Source organism: Falco cherrug, chromosome 7 (assembly GCF_023634085.1).
Source record: "Falco cherrug isolate bFalChe1 chromosome 7, bFalChe1.pri, whole genome shotgun sequence".
NCBI lineage: Eukaryota > Metazoa > Chordata > Aves > Falconiformes > Falconidae > Falco > Falco cherrug.
The window spans coordinates 7225278-7242904 of NC_073703.1; the positions used below are offsets into that span (position 1 = coordinate 7225278).

Here is a 17627-nt window from a genome sequence, read left to right on the forward strand (position 1 = left end):
TTTATCCAACGTATGTAAGCATTCCAGCTCAGCAAAAGGATTTCTTTACTGATAATCAAATAGATTAAATCTACCACATTTCCTTTGTCTGAAAAATCAGTTATTTTAATCAGAGAGAACCAGTAAGTCTTGCCTGGAGGAAACCCATGTTGCATCCATTTACCACTACGTCCTCGTCTGCTCTAAAAACTGGCGTGCTGCTGAGAATGCTGAATTCTACAGGGATCATTTCTTTCTTTCTTCCTTCTATCCTCCTTTCACTTTTCCATCATGGACTGGAATCCAACACTGTGCTCTCCAAGGGCTCACTCACCACAGTGGTGCCCGCTGGGGAAAAAATGAAGCCAGTTATAAGACTCAGCCAAGGCCCCAGCTGGCTCAGCACCTCTCCAACCTGCCTGAAAGGCTAGTGACTGCTCAAAGCATGGTGCCTCAGTGTGCGATGGTGGATAGTGCCCTTTGCTTTGATTCCTGGTCTGATTTAAGCTCATGCTGCTTATCTGTATGACCTTTGCTGCCTAAGAGTCCACCTCTCCCTTTAGACTCCACCTGTGACCATGCTCTGCTTAACAGTCCAAGAATACAGAAATCAGTTTGTCTCCCTGATTCTGGCCTGTTTGCACCATGTTTATTTGTGTTATCATCACAGGTAGATAGGGAGCAGAACAGTTTTGAATTTATTTTGTGAGGTAGAAGTCTTGCAAATAGTAGAATTTAGGGGGTAACAGTATGATGGAAATCTCCTTGGGAATGTTAGCAAATTACTTGCAGGGCTGTATGGAAATTATACTAAATTGGAGGGACATATTGGGAGTGTCTGTTAACTGAAGGGACTGAGCTAGACATTTAATGGTTCCAAATGATTATGTTCTGTCATTAATGCAGTCAGACTCTTTTGGAACCTGTACAGATGTTTATCATCCACAAGGGTCAATGGCAACAAGTTCAAAACCTTATCTGTTCCTTGTAGTAAGAAACATCTCCTTTGGTGTGTTTTGAATTTGGTTACATGAAAAAAAAGAAAAGAAGGAACAGCCATAAGGAGGGTTTCAAATCATTTTAGCCTGGAAATCTGGCATAAATAGCAATGTTAGCACCCTCTGATCCAAGGAGGCACCACGTAAGAGCTCATTTTGAAGTACTTCCCAAAACTGGAGTTGGGATCTCTAGAATCAGTTTGAGCTTAATGAATTTGCCAGGACTGTGCTGGACACTGTGCAAGACGCGGTGGCTGCAGGCGGCTGAGCGAGGGGGCAATGCTGCGCTCTGGTGGCTGCTCTTCGGGGACACCAGCCCGGGCTGCTGGCCCTGGGCAGCTGCAGCAGGTCTCCGGCAGGTCTTGCAGGAGTAGAAGCCAAATGCTGCAGACCAGAAAGCCCGAGACACTTCTAGGAGGCACCTTTGTGACTGTGAGCTGATGTCCTGTTGTGGGCGCTTCTGGTTGTCACCATCCACTAGAAGGAGACAAAATCACACTTATTCCGGTTGTAGGCAGCAACAGGCAATCGGTAATTAATTAACTACTGAAGGACAAAAAGATATTTTCAAGCCAATCCAGCAACTCAACTCAGCAGAGCAATTCTGGAAAAGGAGAGGAGGCTTGGGAACAGGGAGAGAGTAGAATGAGCAGAGCTTGTTAGCTACTGCTGAATGCATTTACATCAAATAATTGAAGATGACTTGTTAGAGCAGAAGTTAATTTGGCATTAGTTTTCACATGGAGTCATGAGACAGGTTTCTTAGCTTTGGTGTAAACACCCAGGCTGGCTTACATCACAGTTTTTCCCATTATAATGTTTGACTCAACAACCTTATAGTTGAACATTGCCCTGTTTTAAAATGTTAAATGATCTGTGTTTCTTTGGTTTGAGGCTCTTCAGGCCAAGCACACTCTTTACCCACAAAGAAGGATTAGCAGGATAATCTAGCAAAATATTTAATTGTGAAATTCACTCCTACTGCTGCCTGCTGTAATGCTCTTCACACTGCAACCTGTGGTGTGAGCTGAGGAAAAGGCACTGCCTACCTTGAAAGGCAGGGAATGGAGCTGGACACCAGTTGCGCTATCAAAGGTAAACCAGCTGTGGATCAGGGTAGGGGTAACTCGCAGCAAAAGGGCTCTGAGAGTGCTGATATTCTGTGCCTTAGTGTACTCAGGCAGCTGCCAGCAAGAAGGACACCAACACCACACTGAGTCCTCCAAAATTGAGCCATCTGCTCATTTTCGAGGAGGGAGGAGGGAGAATACAATGTCTTCCATTTAAAAAAAAAAACAACTTCCCAAGGTGCTTGTAAATTATAAAACATTGTCTTGTGGCTGATCTTATAATTGGTGAGAAATTAAAAAAAATAAAGCTGTCAAAATGATAATCACTAAAGAAAAAAAGAAACCTGTGTGAGTGAAAGTTGGCAAGTCCGTTAGCAGAATGACTACTGTACTGGAAAATTACTGAGCACTGTTTATAAAGGCAATCAGACAGGAATGTTAGTCTTGGAGTCCTACTTTCGACATCAGCAGCTGTATTATTCTACTAGATTCCTTGTACTTTTTTCCAAAAAAAAAACCCCAACTTCTAGTGACCGGGTGTGGCACAACCTGTTCCCAAAATCAAGATTCACCTGATTATTTTGACCCCAGTATAACAGAGATACAGTGAAGAGTTTTCGAAGTGTGTAGGGAGAGAAAGATACAATAGTAGAGTGTGCGTGTTCCATGGAAATCATGAGTCCATTTGTAAACAGTGTTTTCTTGCTTCTGCATATTCAAACATGAACTTAGTTTGATAGCTGTAAGCAAAAAATATCTGACTGTCAATTCCACGTGACTGATTCTCAGAAATCTTTTCCAATTGTCCTTGTTAAAATTATCCAGTGTGAAATCCTGGCCCCACTGCAAGCTGGTCTGAGTTTTGCCTAACATCAGTAGAGCCACAATTTCACCCAGGTGCCTCAGAAAACTGAGCAACTTCAACACGATTTTGCATCACAAACTGGTGTTAAAGACAAAACTAGACATGTGCTAACTAGACATGGAGTTACCCTTACATGTACATTAGTGCAACAGTGTACGTTAAACCAAAAGGTATGCAATAAAATCTATTAGAAATAGAAGCCTCACGTTACAGTGCTTTAGATTAGTTTCTGTCACAAGTGCTTATTCAGACCAGCTATGTCTTGTTTGGTAGTAAATTCCTCTGTTACTTTGTTCAGCAGTAGTACAGGCTCATAACTAGTTGTAGTTAAGAGCCAGTTCTAAAGAACCAGGTTTAATAAAAACAGAAACATTTGTGTTATTGCAAATGTGCCTTTGATCACATCCAAGCTATTACTGTGAAAGCAGGAAAATTAATTTCACTGTAGCATTGGGGAGGGAACAAAAGTAATGCAATCCCTGTAGATAGTGAGTGCATGTGTGAATATGTCATGGATGTTTAGTTAGCAGAACAGTACCAGCTTGCAGGCACCGGTCTTCTGTGGGGCTCAAGACAGATATAACTAGGTGAAATTTAATGGGCTGCAATATTTACCCTAGAACATGTAATGGCTTTATGTTATAAAAGGCTACAGATCTCTGAAAGTGGCCTCAGGTCTTTTAATTGCGCTCCTCCATTCCATCCTTCAGCCTTGACTCATTTTATCTTCATGGCACTTTTTCCCAAATCCTTAGCTACAAGTCTTCATTTGCAGACATTCATCTCCCCTGGGTTTATGTGCATAGTGCTGTAGACAATTTTTTTCCTAGAAAATGTGGGAGTCTTAGGCAAGTAGGTAGAGTGGATAATTCAAGGTTAATGACTAATCCAGACCATAGAAAGATCAAATGATGAACTGAACCTCCAAAAGATATTTCAAGTTTGCTCCAGGGGCCTGCCAGATGAGTGTTGCCAAAGCAGATTAGAAGAAGAACTCCCAATTCCTCAGCAGAGATACTGAGAGGTCAGAGGTTGAGTGAGACTCAGAAGACAGATTTAAAACAGCCCTCTCAGATTGCATGTCCTGCCCATCCCAGCTTTTTGAGGCTATAGAAAAACACACCCTTGTGGGCATTTTTTAGCTAGAAAGACAGCCACTGACTGGGTAGAAAAATCTGCGCTAAAAAGCTCGTCACTTTCTTCCTAAATCTAACCACCAGCAGGGATCATCTGGCTCTTGAGTCTTCTATAGAGGTAGGATTACAAAAAATAATGCCAAGGATAAAGCCATCCCAGTGGTTGTGAGAAAAAGGAGTGTGTTTGTCACGTAAATCAGTGCTTGTTGGAAAAAGACAAGCTCTCCAGAGACTCCAGCTAGAGCACTCGCATGGTCCAACAGAACATAGGTTGTAACCTAGGAGGGAAAGACCAAACTGAAAAGAACTGTGGTGTCAAGCAATCCCTAAGATCAGTTTACAGGCTTAAAATGTAACTGGAAGCCAAATGCTCTGTATGATATACACAGGGCTTAGTGTATAACAGTTAATTGGCTTAGTTAATAGTACAGAGCTAGCTTGGTGTTTTGAGTTAGAACAATGGAATTATTTTTACATTTTCATAAGAAAAAATACTTACTGTTTTTTAAAAAAATGAAAAGTAACTCTTATTCTTAAACATATCCAGGTGTGTCCAAAAGGTGTAATGACAGATAGAGAGGAAAATCTGTCTGTAGTATAATTTAATAGTAACCATAATGTGATACTACTTGTACATCACATTTTTCTTCCCTGTATGTATATTACTTGCAGATAGTAATTATGCTAATAACTTGCTGCACATGCCTTTTCCAAATATGAACTGGCAGGAATTTTCATATTTAACCACTTTATCCATACATCCCTTATCTTTCCACTTTGGTTGTGAATGATGTGGTTGAAATACAGTTGCAGTGATTCTGTGTCAGAGGCACTAAAATATATTTTCAGCTGCTTATGAAGGGAGCTTTGGGAGAACTGTGGAGGAACATCAGCATGCTGCCAGTGCTGCACATACGACTCGCATTTACTTGTTTGCCAGATCATTTTACAAGCCATTGAACCAAGCAGAGATTTTACTGAGAGGTTGAAGTTTTGTGGTCAAAGTGATCATCCCCTTGATGCCTTTGAAAATAGCCTACTTTACTGATATTATTATTCTTCTTCAAATATTTAATCTGCCACTTGTCTCTTGGGTATGAAACTAAAACCACCACTTTCAAACAGCCTTTAATTTCTAAGTATTTTGATTCCATGTAAGCAGCCATTGTCACCAGTCAGACAGAGTGAGCTGTGAGGTTTCAGTGATCCTTCACATCATTGCCCCACCTTGTTGTAACCACTGGGCTTGGACCAGGGGTGGATGTAGTCGATCGGTAGCTGAAGCTGGCCATACAGATGCCACTCTGACAAAAAAGCTGGAGACTGCATTTTCACCACAGGCACAGCTTTATATTGATTCCCTGGGGTTTGGCTCATGCCCTGTGCAATCATTCTTCTCATGATGATAATATTTGGGTTTTCTGTGCCAGTTTCCCAGTTACACCGTGTCATATCTGTGCTAGAGCAACACTAACTAGAGAACACCAAACACGGTAGAAACGAGGTGATTTCTCCCATCCAACAACCAAAAAAATATATATGAAAAAGGCATTTTTTTTCCTGAAAGGAAAGTCATAACCTTACTTCTTAAGGCACCTTGGAAATAGTTGGCACGCTGCGTGCTGCCCATCCTAAATGCAAGCTCACAGACGGCCTCTGCCAAGAATGTATTTTTATCTTTCTGCTTTGCTTTCAGTCCCTTTTTCTTTTGCCAGTAGCTGTAGATCACAGTGGGAGTACAGTGCTGAAGTGAATATTAGTTCAGCAGAGCCTGTACAGAAACCGTTCCCGGCCCGGTGACTCACGTTCAGCTCATAAAGCAAAGTCACTCTTGCCCCCTCCATGCATGCCCTTGCTGAGCGGTTCCTTCACCCAGATAGATAACTCCCTCCACATTTGCTCTGACAAGGCAGAGCCCAGCTGATATCAAGGGAGCCTGGCTATTAATTTTCATGAACACTAATTTCTGCACTTCAAGGCTATTTTTGTCAGCTTTTCAGCCCTAGTAGTCGATTACTCAGCTGGCATTTTCCCATTCTGTAAGTAAAATACTAAGCACTCAGCCACAGAGATGCACCAAAACTACTGTCTAGAGAAACACGTTTGGTGTCTTGCCAGCTGTTTTAGCCAACAGAAATTCACAGATGTGTCAACTGCTTTAATGCACAGGAACATTTGAGCGGGGCCCTGTTCCACAAAAGACAGATGGCCAGCCTGCCCGATCCCATCCTGCTCAAACCAAATGGCTTCTGCCTTCACTGTCAATGCAGTCGTCAGTGCTGTCACACCAGGTCATCAGTCATAGCATTTGGCAAATGAATGCCTGACAATTGCACCAAGTGAAGATGTTTCTACAAAGTGTGCTGAATGATTTTTCCCTGTTCAGGAATGGGAAGATGGAAAATGGTTGTTTTATTTGTTTAGGAGAAGTTTACACAGCAATTTCAAAGGAAATTTGGTTAATAAGTTGGCACATATGGTGCTCTACCTGAAATATGGGACCCTTCAGCAAAATCACATAGTATTTCTGAGCAGACTTGTTTTTGAGAAGTCTTATTTGAGCCACTTATCATAATAGACAACCCAGGACTGGGTGACAAGTAAAAGATTCATGGTGTAAGGATACTAATTTTGATGACAGTCCTAAATAACAGACCAGAAGGTTAATTACCTGGTGAGAAAGGCATGATAGCCTTCCGGTGCACAGTGCCTGCACAGTTATTGTTCCAGTCTTTCACTTCATACAGGAATGCCTGTAATTACAGAGAACATGTTCCTCATTGACAGATTGCAGGAAGCATAAATATCGGTGCTGTTTGTCTTTAGGAAAAGAATTGTCCCTCCGTACATACTTCCTAATTCAGATTCTTCGCAGACATTTTATTCACTTCCTCCTAGCCCAGCTCTAACCACAGTGGTGCTTACAGCACTCGCTGGAGTCAGTGGGAGCCTTTCGGTTGGCCGTATGCTGGGCTGGAAGGCAGCAGGGTGCGAGTGCCTCGTTTCCCTTGCGTGCCCACAGCTGGGACTGCTCATAGCAGCCATGCGTTCCTTACTTTGGAGGAACCCCGACACCTCACAACCTTGTGCTGGGTGTTTGCCAAAGAGCCTTTAAAGACATAACAAAGCAAACAACAACAACAACAAAGGCCATGTATTTGTTCCCAGCACCCTTTGATCAAAGGGGAAGGAAATGGCAACTGAAGTGTGCTTACAAAGTAAATGAATCCCAAAGGCTCAGAGAAATGCTCCCATCCAGGCTGCGTTATGGCACATCCTTGTGAGCTACGGCACCTCTGAAACAACATTGTAGGATCCTTTCTCTAAGGAAAGTCTTGGGTTTTTGAGTGCTTCTTGAGCCTTAGCAATTAAATTCAATTCAAGCTTTTTAAGAATGAACGTGGCCAGTTATTCTCCATTTTTGAGGCCCCTAATGCCATGAACTTCAAACAGATGAGATTCCGATTAAACATCCTGGAAGGCCCAACTGTGAAAAGTGAAATTTCATCAGCGGCCGTGAAAGGGTGAACTAAAAGTGAGGCAGGAGCTGTCTTTGTCTCCCAATAGTCTGGGATGTAGAGGATATATATGCTTTGAGCTCATATAATGGCAGGCTAGAGAGGGAGTGGAGGAACCAGGCTGGGCTAGGTGTCTGGCTGTAGCATCATCCCTGTTTGTACGCGGTAAGTATAGGTTCGCTGCACAGCTCCACTGCACAGCGATGTGCATGAGATGTACGAGCCATTTTTCCAGGTATCTCTCAAAGGCTACAATATTTGTGGGATAGGGTAATCTGCAGACAAGTCTGTCTTTAATTGAGGTGAAAAATGCAGCCACATTGTAGAGACTGGGGGTTAAAGGGAACTATGAAGAGTTTGTGTTTCTGTCTAACATGGAGAGAGGAGTGGATATTCACTTGTATACCAGCAATTTTCTGCTTCACACACTTCATCTCCCAAAGGTGATCAGATGATCTCAGCACGACAGCAATATAGCATCATCAAAGGACCCACAAATCTAGGAAGAGTTGTCCATTTGTCACTGCTTTTAAGTGAAGCTTAATGTTTTATCCCACCAGTTTTTAAACATTTCTTCTCTGGCTTCTTCCCAGCTGGGTGACTGGCCATTGGAGTCCCTGCTCTGCTACTTGTGAGAAAGGTGTCCAGCACCGGGAAGTAACTTGTGTTTATCAGCTGCAAAATGGCACCTACGTTAACACGAGAGACCTCTACTGCCTTGGCAACAAACCAACAACAGTACAAAGCTGTGAAGGACGGGACTGCCTTTCTATCTGGGAAGCATCGGAGTGGTCAAAGGTAGGAACTTGAATCAAGAAAGGAGCCAGACTCCACACAGCTCTGGATACACTGGCCGTAATCCAGCGAAGTGCTTAAAATTAAGCACGTTCTCACAGTCAGCATACTCGGTGCCTCATAGTGTTGGGGCACTGGGTAGGATTGTCATTTGTTGAGATGGTCAGTTTGGTGCTGAGGTTTGTATTCCATACCAGATGAGTTATTAAGGCAGGTTTTAGATATCATGCTATAGTAACTGTATCTTTCTATCTGAAAACTCTGACCAGCAGGAACAAACATTTCACTGACCTGAGGCCAAAAGTATAGTAACCCACCAGGGCTTCTGGCTCCATTTAAATGTGGTCTGAAACAAATACCAGATTTATCAACCATCTGCATGTTACAGAGAATGTACAATCTTTGGGTGTTATCCAACTTCTTTTGTGTAATTCAGGAACATGGAAAAGCTGGTTATACTTTGTATAAAAGATGCATCTCCACACAGTTTCAGAATTAATAAATTATTCTCAGATATTATAAATGCATTTCAGATACAAATGATGTGTGGTCTAGGCATCCTGTGTTTGTTTAGCAACAGAGTGAACCGGGAGTATGCCTACAGTTCATGACTAGAACTCAGCTAATACAGAGCAACTTTGTACTTTGTGAGTAGCAGTCCTAAGGGGATGTCCATGTTAATTTTGGTAATTGTATCTGTTAGGCTCATCTGAACAATGAGATAATACTCTTGGCGCAGTACTTACAGCTCTACCAGTCTCATTCCAGACTGACTGTGTTATGGGACTGTCCACCAACAGTCATTTCTGTGGGACGGATCTTTCCTTGTTACTTATCTCTATTTTGAAACAGTGAGCTCCTGTTTAAAGCATTGTGAAAGAGCTTTTGCAAAATATTATTGTTAGAAGTGTGCTTAAAAAGTTGCAGAAGCTCAGGATACAAAGGATCTTGCACTGAGAAACAGCGTCTCTTAACAAACACAACATGGCTCCATTGTCCACCTTTTGAACAGGAAATCTTTGTTTGGCAAGTGAGATGATAGTTAAGTGAGAGTACTGTTTCCTTTCAGTAGGACACGGTACCTGTTCACTAATGCATGAGATTTGTTTTCTTTCTGAGTTCTTTCATTTCAAAAGATGTGGAGAAACACATCAAAGTTTTAATATGTTATCTGATAAGTCTTTTGTACGTTGTATAGGAGTAACCCTTTTCAGATGGTGCCCTCTTTATTTCTTATAGCTGGACCAGCTGAAATGTTTATAGCTGAGACTATTCTTACAGTTCCTACCTGGTTTATATGGGGATTTTTTACTTGGGTCTTTTGTTGACAGTCCCAGGCCACTTCTCTCTCCTTTTTATGAAACAGAGTAAGTCAAGTTACAAGACTTTTTCCAGAGTGGAAATCCTCCATATTTCTGACCACATAATACGTTTGCAAATACATCATATTTTTAGATCATATTTTCAGTAACTGGCTTACTTTTTATTTGATAAATTTATTTACCTTTTGTCGTGCCTGTAATAGCCCACTCCTGATTTTAAATTGGTTCTTGTTCTGGCACATTTCTGCTATTATGTAGCACAGTTGACTCCAGGACACTTCTGATGCTTTGCCAGTTTGAACACTTCTCATAACTAGGACTTTCTTCAGTGGTAATCACTTTAATCCTTAACATTTTAATCTGATGTTGTGGAGTAAATATCACAGTAGTGGTATCATTTTATAAATCATTTTCTCATGTATGTTTTTGAACTTTTTGGTTATACAACAAAAAACAGTTGACCACATTGATGTCTGGTCCCCAACCAAAAATGTGTGTTTTTAAAGCAAATTCCAATGCAATCTTTGTTGTGGAAAAAATTAAGTTCCCCTTTTGTTGCCAAAAGCTTGAGGTTGTTTTGGACAAAACACTGCTGAACCCGTTTGTAATGACAAAAATACTGTCAGAAAAACGTGAATGTTTCTACTGTTAGGGAACTAGAGTAGAAAAAAATATAGATTTCTTTCAAATAAAGGAGCTGTGTCTTAACTGCAAAGTTGTGTTGGTCCTTCACAAAACCTTGTGGGATTTGACTAAGTGATTTGTTAATAAAATAAGACCTAATGATCTCAGCAGGACACTCAGGGACTGCGCTCATTAATTTGTAGACTGCTCTGTTGTGGAATCTCTGTAAAATCTATATGTTAAGCAATTCTTCATGAAAACAGAGGACTTGGGGAAAGAAAAAAACTCTTAAAGAGGGTGATTTATATGTGACCACCAAAGATCTGTTGGAAACCTTTTGCAAATGCTGTTTTGTCTAGGAAAGTATATGCAGTATTAATCTGTGAATTACTTAAAAGCTTGTGGGAAGAACAAACAGTTGGTGTTTTTCCCAGACTTGCTTGTAAAACCCACCTAGAGATTTCTCCTACTGTGAAAAATACTCCCACTTCAGTTTGATTTACTTTGAGTAAATTGCACCATTTGAAAGATTTTATATATTGTGCTTTGTAGTTTGAGATGAACGAGTGCAACCCTGAGGAGTCCACCCTGAGGGCTGAGGAAAATGATATATAATTTGGGAAAGTCTATACAACTTGGGGCAAATTCATGGCTTTAAGGTACCATTTAGGGAGATCCAGCTTGGGATCTCTGGCAAGTCTTGTGCTCTGAGAAGTCCAGCAAAGCAATTTCTGGAATTCTGCAAAGCCTGAAAGAATTCATCCCTGTATCTAGCAGAACTATACAATTGTGCTTGTTACAAAGATGTTACATCCGTAAGGAGGTCACGCCATGAGCAGCACATAGTAAATTAAGTGGAAGGTTTCCCAGATTTTCAAGAAGTCACTTTGTAGTGCTCCGATGTATTTAAAGGCATGTCTGTTTGCTTGCCAGCTCATAAACGCTTGTCATTCATGTCCTTAACAAGGCCAGCAGGTCAGAACTGCCTGGATTGTATTTTTAAGATGGTTAGACAGGCATGCTGAGATTTGTCCATTTGATGTAATTTATATCAAGCTGATGCTTGTTTCCAGCATAGACCCCCTGGATGGAGAAGCTTCTTGGAATACGTTCAAAAGACCTCACAGAATATCTCATATCTTCACTATTTATTCAGTGTCAAATCAACTGGTTTTTCCATGCTGATCCCCTGAAGGGGAGAACTTGACATGCTAGAGGAGGTTAGTTTTTATCTCACTTGGTACATATATCATTTTTCCACCCATCTGTCCCCAGTGGGTTTTCAAGAAAATTTCTCACTCTTAACCACTGCAGTGGCATGAAGAGCAGAGAGACTAGTTATGCTGGTTTGTAGTGGCATGCATTTAGATGGCTGTGACAGCATCAGCAGATCTGTTACTCTGTTACTGAACTGGTTCTTTGAAACAGAAATTCTTTGTCAGTTCATGCCAGTGTCCTTTACCCACCTAGCAGTCAATGAAATCAAGACCAATTCCCCAGTAAAACATCATTTCCAGCCAACCCTTGGCAAAGATAACACATGGGTGACCAGATATCCTGCTCTTTGGAAGCTACTTGCATAGGGCCCAGAAAAAAAAAAAGTTATCATTTCTAGGCATCATGTAACAGAAGACAAATACCTGTTGTTTTGCAGTGTTCGGCAGACTGTGGCAAGGGTATTCAGAAAAGAACAGTGACATGCACAAATTCTCAAGGAAAATGTGATGCAGCCACAAGGCCAAGAGATGAGGAAGAGTGTGAAGATCACACAGGCTGTTATGAATGGAAAACAGGCGATTGGTCTAAGGTAACAGTGAACACTACATGGTATTCTTTGTAAGTGCAAAGATGTTCTGTGCTATGCTTCTGTGTGCTGTCTGCATTAATTTGAAGTTTAAATATTTGGAAAGGAAGGGTTTAACTGATTTTAATTGGAGGTTTTGCTGGGTTTTAAACTTTTCCTCTTATGCCATTTATAAATCAAACATTGCAACACAGGCTTGTGGATATGACCCAGCAAGTTTTAGAGAAGTGTATTCCAAGCAGGACAGAAATGAGTATTAATGACAGTTTAAACATCCAAAGGCAAAACCTACACAAGATTCCCACCACAGGTGGACTCTCTTGTCAAAAAGCTACTTCATAAATGATGCTCAAACTGCTTTCCATATTTCAAGAAGCAAACTCTTAACAGTTCTGGTAGAATTCTACAGAAAAGAGCTTATTAACATTATCTTCCAGGAGTGTAGGAAACTAAAGAGGTGTCCCATGCCCAGCCTGGGCAAGCTAAAAAGAAAATAGAAGGTTGGTTTCCTTGAGTGTAAATATATGTTAAAAATTTGTACTTTGAGTTACGAACCTAGTCGCTGAGAAAAAGGGAAATCTCGCAAGGGAGCTGTGGTGAGAGTTTTGTCTCCCTTAAAGCATCATAATGGAGTTGAGAAGAGAGCTGGACCTTAGTCTTCACATCCCACAAGTCATAAATCTGAAGTTTTGGGAGAATTGTTGTTAAGCTGAATACTACTGGGGGGAAGCACAGGGAGGCCTTAACAGACACACAGAAACAGAGGGTAACAGAGCACTCACAGCTGAGTTCCCTTCCTCTGCCTCATGCAGGTCCTGCATGCAGAGCCAGACAGTATACTGTTTTATTACCACAGATGCAAGACTAGAGCTGCGCAGCTGAATTTCATGCTGGTCTGGGACCTACACAGCATAGTCCAGTCCTAGACTTACTCCAGCCACCTGAAATGAAAGCAAGCCATGATTTTAAAGGCAGAGCCAAAACCATCAGTCCCTTCCTCAGGGCTGGATTTTACCTTCACTTAGGCCTGCCTGAATTTAGTTTCTCCAGTGACATCAGTGGAATTAATTCCGGAATGCAGTGGCCTAAACCAGAGCAGACTCTGATCTGTATTTGCGCTCTGATCTTAAAGTAATAGGTAGTTTTGCTTGGGAAGGAGCCTGGCAATGTGAGAAACTCAGCTTTTGCCAGTGTTGTTCATAAAGCATCCTTTACATTACTGACTTCATGTTTGCATAAAGAACTAAAATTTCCCAGGAATATTATATTCCAGCTTGGTTTTATCTTATCTTTGCAACTGTACTGTTCTTTAAACAGAAAGCCTACTTCGTGTTCTGGAATGTACGGCATGTGCAGAAACCACTGGGATACAGTAGTTGCATTTTGCTTTCCAAAAACCCAAACTCCAGCAAGCAAAATCCACTGAAATAGAGGCCCATGATGGGCAAATTGGCTTATCTGCAATTGCTTTTTTTTTCACATTGTGATTAGGAATTACAAATATTTTCAGATCTACTCTGTCATAGATACATGAACTTAATGGTGTCAGTGCTGGAGAATGCATTAAGAACCAATACATTAAGAATGTATTAAGAAATACAAAAGGTTTGCATTTACGCTGAGCCAGGAATTTGTATCACAGAACGTTTAGAGTAATGAACATTATTTTATTCATAACCTGGCACATGGAGTCTATGCAAGCTGGCCAAAACAAACAGTTCCTGTGTGTTAACAGGTGAAATAATATTATTTATTTATTTATTTATTTGTGGGCTGACAAAACATTTTGGCATGCAAATTGACCAGGATTCTCATTATAGAGAGGAATATGAAATAATTGTGTATTTTCTGATTACATGGATTGAAAGTTCAGTATTGTATGAATGGTTCCAATCTGATAAAGATGTTGGCTCACTGCTAGAAAGGCTGCAATCATACATTGGTCACAGTAAATAGTGTTGTTGATGGATTTAGTGTCTGCATGTGAGCAGGACAGAATAAGTGCAAAATCACTTGTTATTTGCAATTCTTAACTCAGGATCAGAATCCTCCCTGTGTAAAAGGGCACAAAAGCTTATGTGCTGCGTATGTGGCCTGCTTCTGTCTGCAGAGAGCTTGTGCCAGCTCTCTGCTTCCCAGGAATTTCACCCCATGTGAGTCCAGCAGGATGTTCTTGGACTTTGATTTGGTTTCTAATGAGCGTTTAAAATTCTAGACATATTGGTTAATTCTGACTGGACACTTAGGTCACACAATTAGATTCTTATTCTCTGAGTAGAGGGGTAAACAGAAGGCACCACTGGATTGCTAGAAAAGGATATGGGTAGATACAGTTCTCTGAAGAAAATTTATTGTCCCAGCAACTCAGATAGCTGAAATGTTTGGTATGGAATTCAATTCATCACAAATCCTGAGCAAAGGATTTTCATCATGAGGATGCAGAAGCTTTAATGCAGGGCTTAGACTTTGAGGGAGAGCCTTTACAGCTATCAGTGACTCCTCTTTGGTGGTGTCTGGCTTAAAACACTTCCTCCTTTAAGGAGAAACAGAGTCTGCAGCAGTTAGATTATAGTGAACTCTAAAATTCACACTTCCAGCGCAAAATTCCATTGTAAAACATTTGTTCCCAGTGCTGTAAAAATTGCTTTGAGAGAGTTTTGTGCTGACTAAGATGGAAACTTTTTCTATTAATACAAATTGATCTCAGAACAAGCAACAACTTTCTGCAATTAATGCATTGTGAGTTTGTTACTGATTGTTAAGAATCATCAGGGAAGCAAGATTTAACTACCAGTAGTAATTATCACAGACTAAAATAAGGGGCTTTGATGCTTTATGTGCAAACAGCTTGCATGATGACTTGGCCTCCAATCCTTAATTTCGCAAACTAAAATCTTTTGAAGATACTAGGAAGTCATGCAAGAAAAAGGCAAACCCTCACTGAAAAAGTCAAGTCCAGATAAAACTTGTAAATAGAACAATCTGCTTGGGTGGTAATGACAGACTGTTATTTTTATATTAGTAGTAGTATTTATAGAATACATGGACTCTGTGCATGAGAAGACAGGTCAGTTCCCTAAGGAACTCCCAGCCCTATATGTTTAACTCGCCTCACATCTGACAGCAGTGAGTATGGTTATGCTATAGAAGATCTTGGATCCTGTTGCATTCAGAAAGCACAAGAGTGGGCAGCAGTAAAATCTCCAAATCTATGCCAGGAAGGTTGTGGGTTTATGTTCTCAAACCCTGGATCCACTTCTGTGTAGAAGAGGTGAGGGCTGGAGGCATGGCCATGCTGATCTTTAACCTGCACCTCATCCACTGGCCTTAGTAACAGCTCTGCAGCCAATGCCTGTCCACGTTCTGAAGAAGAGGAATTTTATTCCATTTTCTGTCAGGTTTATTAGCAGATGATCCTTACTGCATATTATAGCTGTGGAAAGCATTTGGAGCTAATTGAGCAGATCCAGCAAGCAGTCTTGGCTGTGATATTTGTATATTCCTAGTGTATTTGCAGCGTATTTCAAGTGTTGCATGAGGAAATGATAAATGTAGTTCGCTTTGCAAACACATAGGGCCAGGTCTGCAAAGTTGTTTTAAATGTCTTTCTTAGTCCTGTAATTCTAAAGTATTTCTTAGTCCTGTAATTCTAAAGACAGAGTATTCTTCTGTTACTAGTAACCATGTGTAACATCTATTACCAGTGCTATTAAACTTGCAACTTCCCTGCACTACTGCAACTTCTCTTTTAAACCCCTTATCTCAAAGGGATATAATTATTTTTAGCATTTAACACAAATGGAGCATTGGTATTATGAGTTAGGTAACTAAACTGTTCCTGACCTGAGAGTCTTTGAACGTAGTAGAAAGATAGATTGCACAGTAAGAGACCCATTGAAGGTGTTAACCTCAAATATTTTTTTAATTTTTTTATTCTTGCCTAGATTCTTCAGAATTGCAATTCATTATATCATCCTTTTTTATATATGATGCAATATACAAATGGGAATCCAAGCCATTCAATTGTTTCTTCCAAAAGGAAATTCCACATCCAGTTTGCATTCAGTTAAAGAAACAAACATCTCATACACGCTTTCTACTTTGAGATAGTTCCTCCTTGTTTGAAATCTGAGCTGTTAAATGTTCTAGCGGTGGAAGCATTTTTACATTTTTGTTGTAGCTGTGCTAGTCAAAAGAACAAACACAGGTTGCTCAGTTTCCCAACACTCGCCTCAGACACCTAGGCTGCTGAAAATGTGCCTCTTGATGCTTTAGCAAGACAGCAGTTCGTTCTTTCATGATGAATTGTATTTTGCTGACAAACTTTATGTCAAGGATTACATTCCTGTGAAGAACGCAGGCAACTCGTGAACTGAACGTGTCTTTCCATATGTGGCTGTCCAGGAAGCTTAGCAGGGCGCACAGCCTGAGTCCGTGCCACCCGCCTGCTTTAGGCTGCACTTGAAGGGAGCAGCTGCAGGACTTGGACTTCACGCTGAAGTCTGCCTTGACTCACGCAGTTGAAAACATGTCCCAGATGATGTGGGGGTGCACTGCTGGCCTGCTGCAGGGAGATGCAGGCTTCATTTATTGGCTGGCTATGGTGGTGACAGAGGTCAGTTGTGCTTGAAGGTGAACAGCACTAGGGACTGCTTTTTAGCTACCCAAGGCTCCCCGTGTGCCCTCAGCTCTCACCCCTTCTGCTCTAGTAGTAATGTAGCACGGAAAGCACTTGGGTGCAAATGTACAGGCCAAGGCTGTATTTTTTGAGTTCCTTTTCTCCAGTTGGCTCCTAGACTCTTCTAGGGTATAACTGAAACAGCAAGATCGTATAGCAGGAGCAATCCTCCACAAGATTTTTATGGATTTTTCTTCATTTCCAGTTTCACTTAATTGTTTCACTATTTTATATGCCTCAACATACTCTATTTCTGTCCTGTGACTGAAGTACTGTATTTCGAGCCAATAGCACAGAATGCTTCAGGGTTCCCAGTTTTTTTTTTTTTACTGTTCTCCTTTTAACTGGTATTATATCAAAGAAGGTAGAATGGCAAGCAAGATACGCTGCTCCATCGTTAGTGCTGACTTTCACAAGGCTGCATTTTCAGCTTTGCGGATAGAAGTTTAAACATGCAACTTCTGTCCCTCAGGCAACAATTTAGCTCATTAACCTATTATATTACATAGACCAATAAAAAGATTTTTAGAAGAAGAAAGATACATAGAAGCCTTGTAATATATGGGGTTTGCCATATTTTTTCTTTGCAGTTACAGTAGGTGCTCTGTAAATACCAAGGCCTATATTAATCTCAGATAACCCAATGTAAAGCCAGGGTAACTGTCTTTCATTCTTCCCTACAACCCACTGGCCGCAAGCCAAGGATCTCACTCAGCACAGTGGGTCAGATATCAGTCTCTCTTACATTAGTGTAAATCCAGATTAATTCAGCCACTTAAGTTAATGTAAGCTTATGCCAATGCCATGCAGATCAGCATCTGAGCTGATGGCTTGTACA

The 17627-nt window shown here is 40.9% G+C and overlaps 1 protein-coding gene across 1 annotated transcript in view; it reads left to right on the forward strand.

The window, feature by feature from the left end:
- The window catches only part of ADAMTS17 (ADAM metallopeptidase with thrombospondin type 1 motif 17), a 192226-nt gene that overhangs the window by 157143 nt on the left and 17456 nt on the right, over positions 1–17627 (forward strand). Inside the window, exons 20-21 of the mRNA XM_055717092.1 lie at positions 8160–8364; positions 11962–12114. Coding sequence (XP_055573067.1) covers positions 8160–8364; positions 11962–12114 — 358 coding nt within the window. The remainder of the gene's footprint in view (positions 1–8159; positions 8365–11961; positions 12115–17627) is intronic.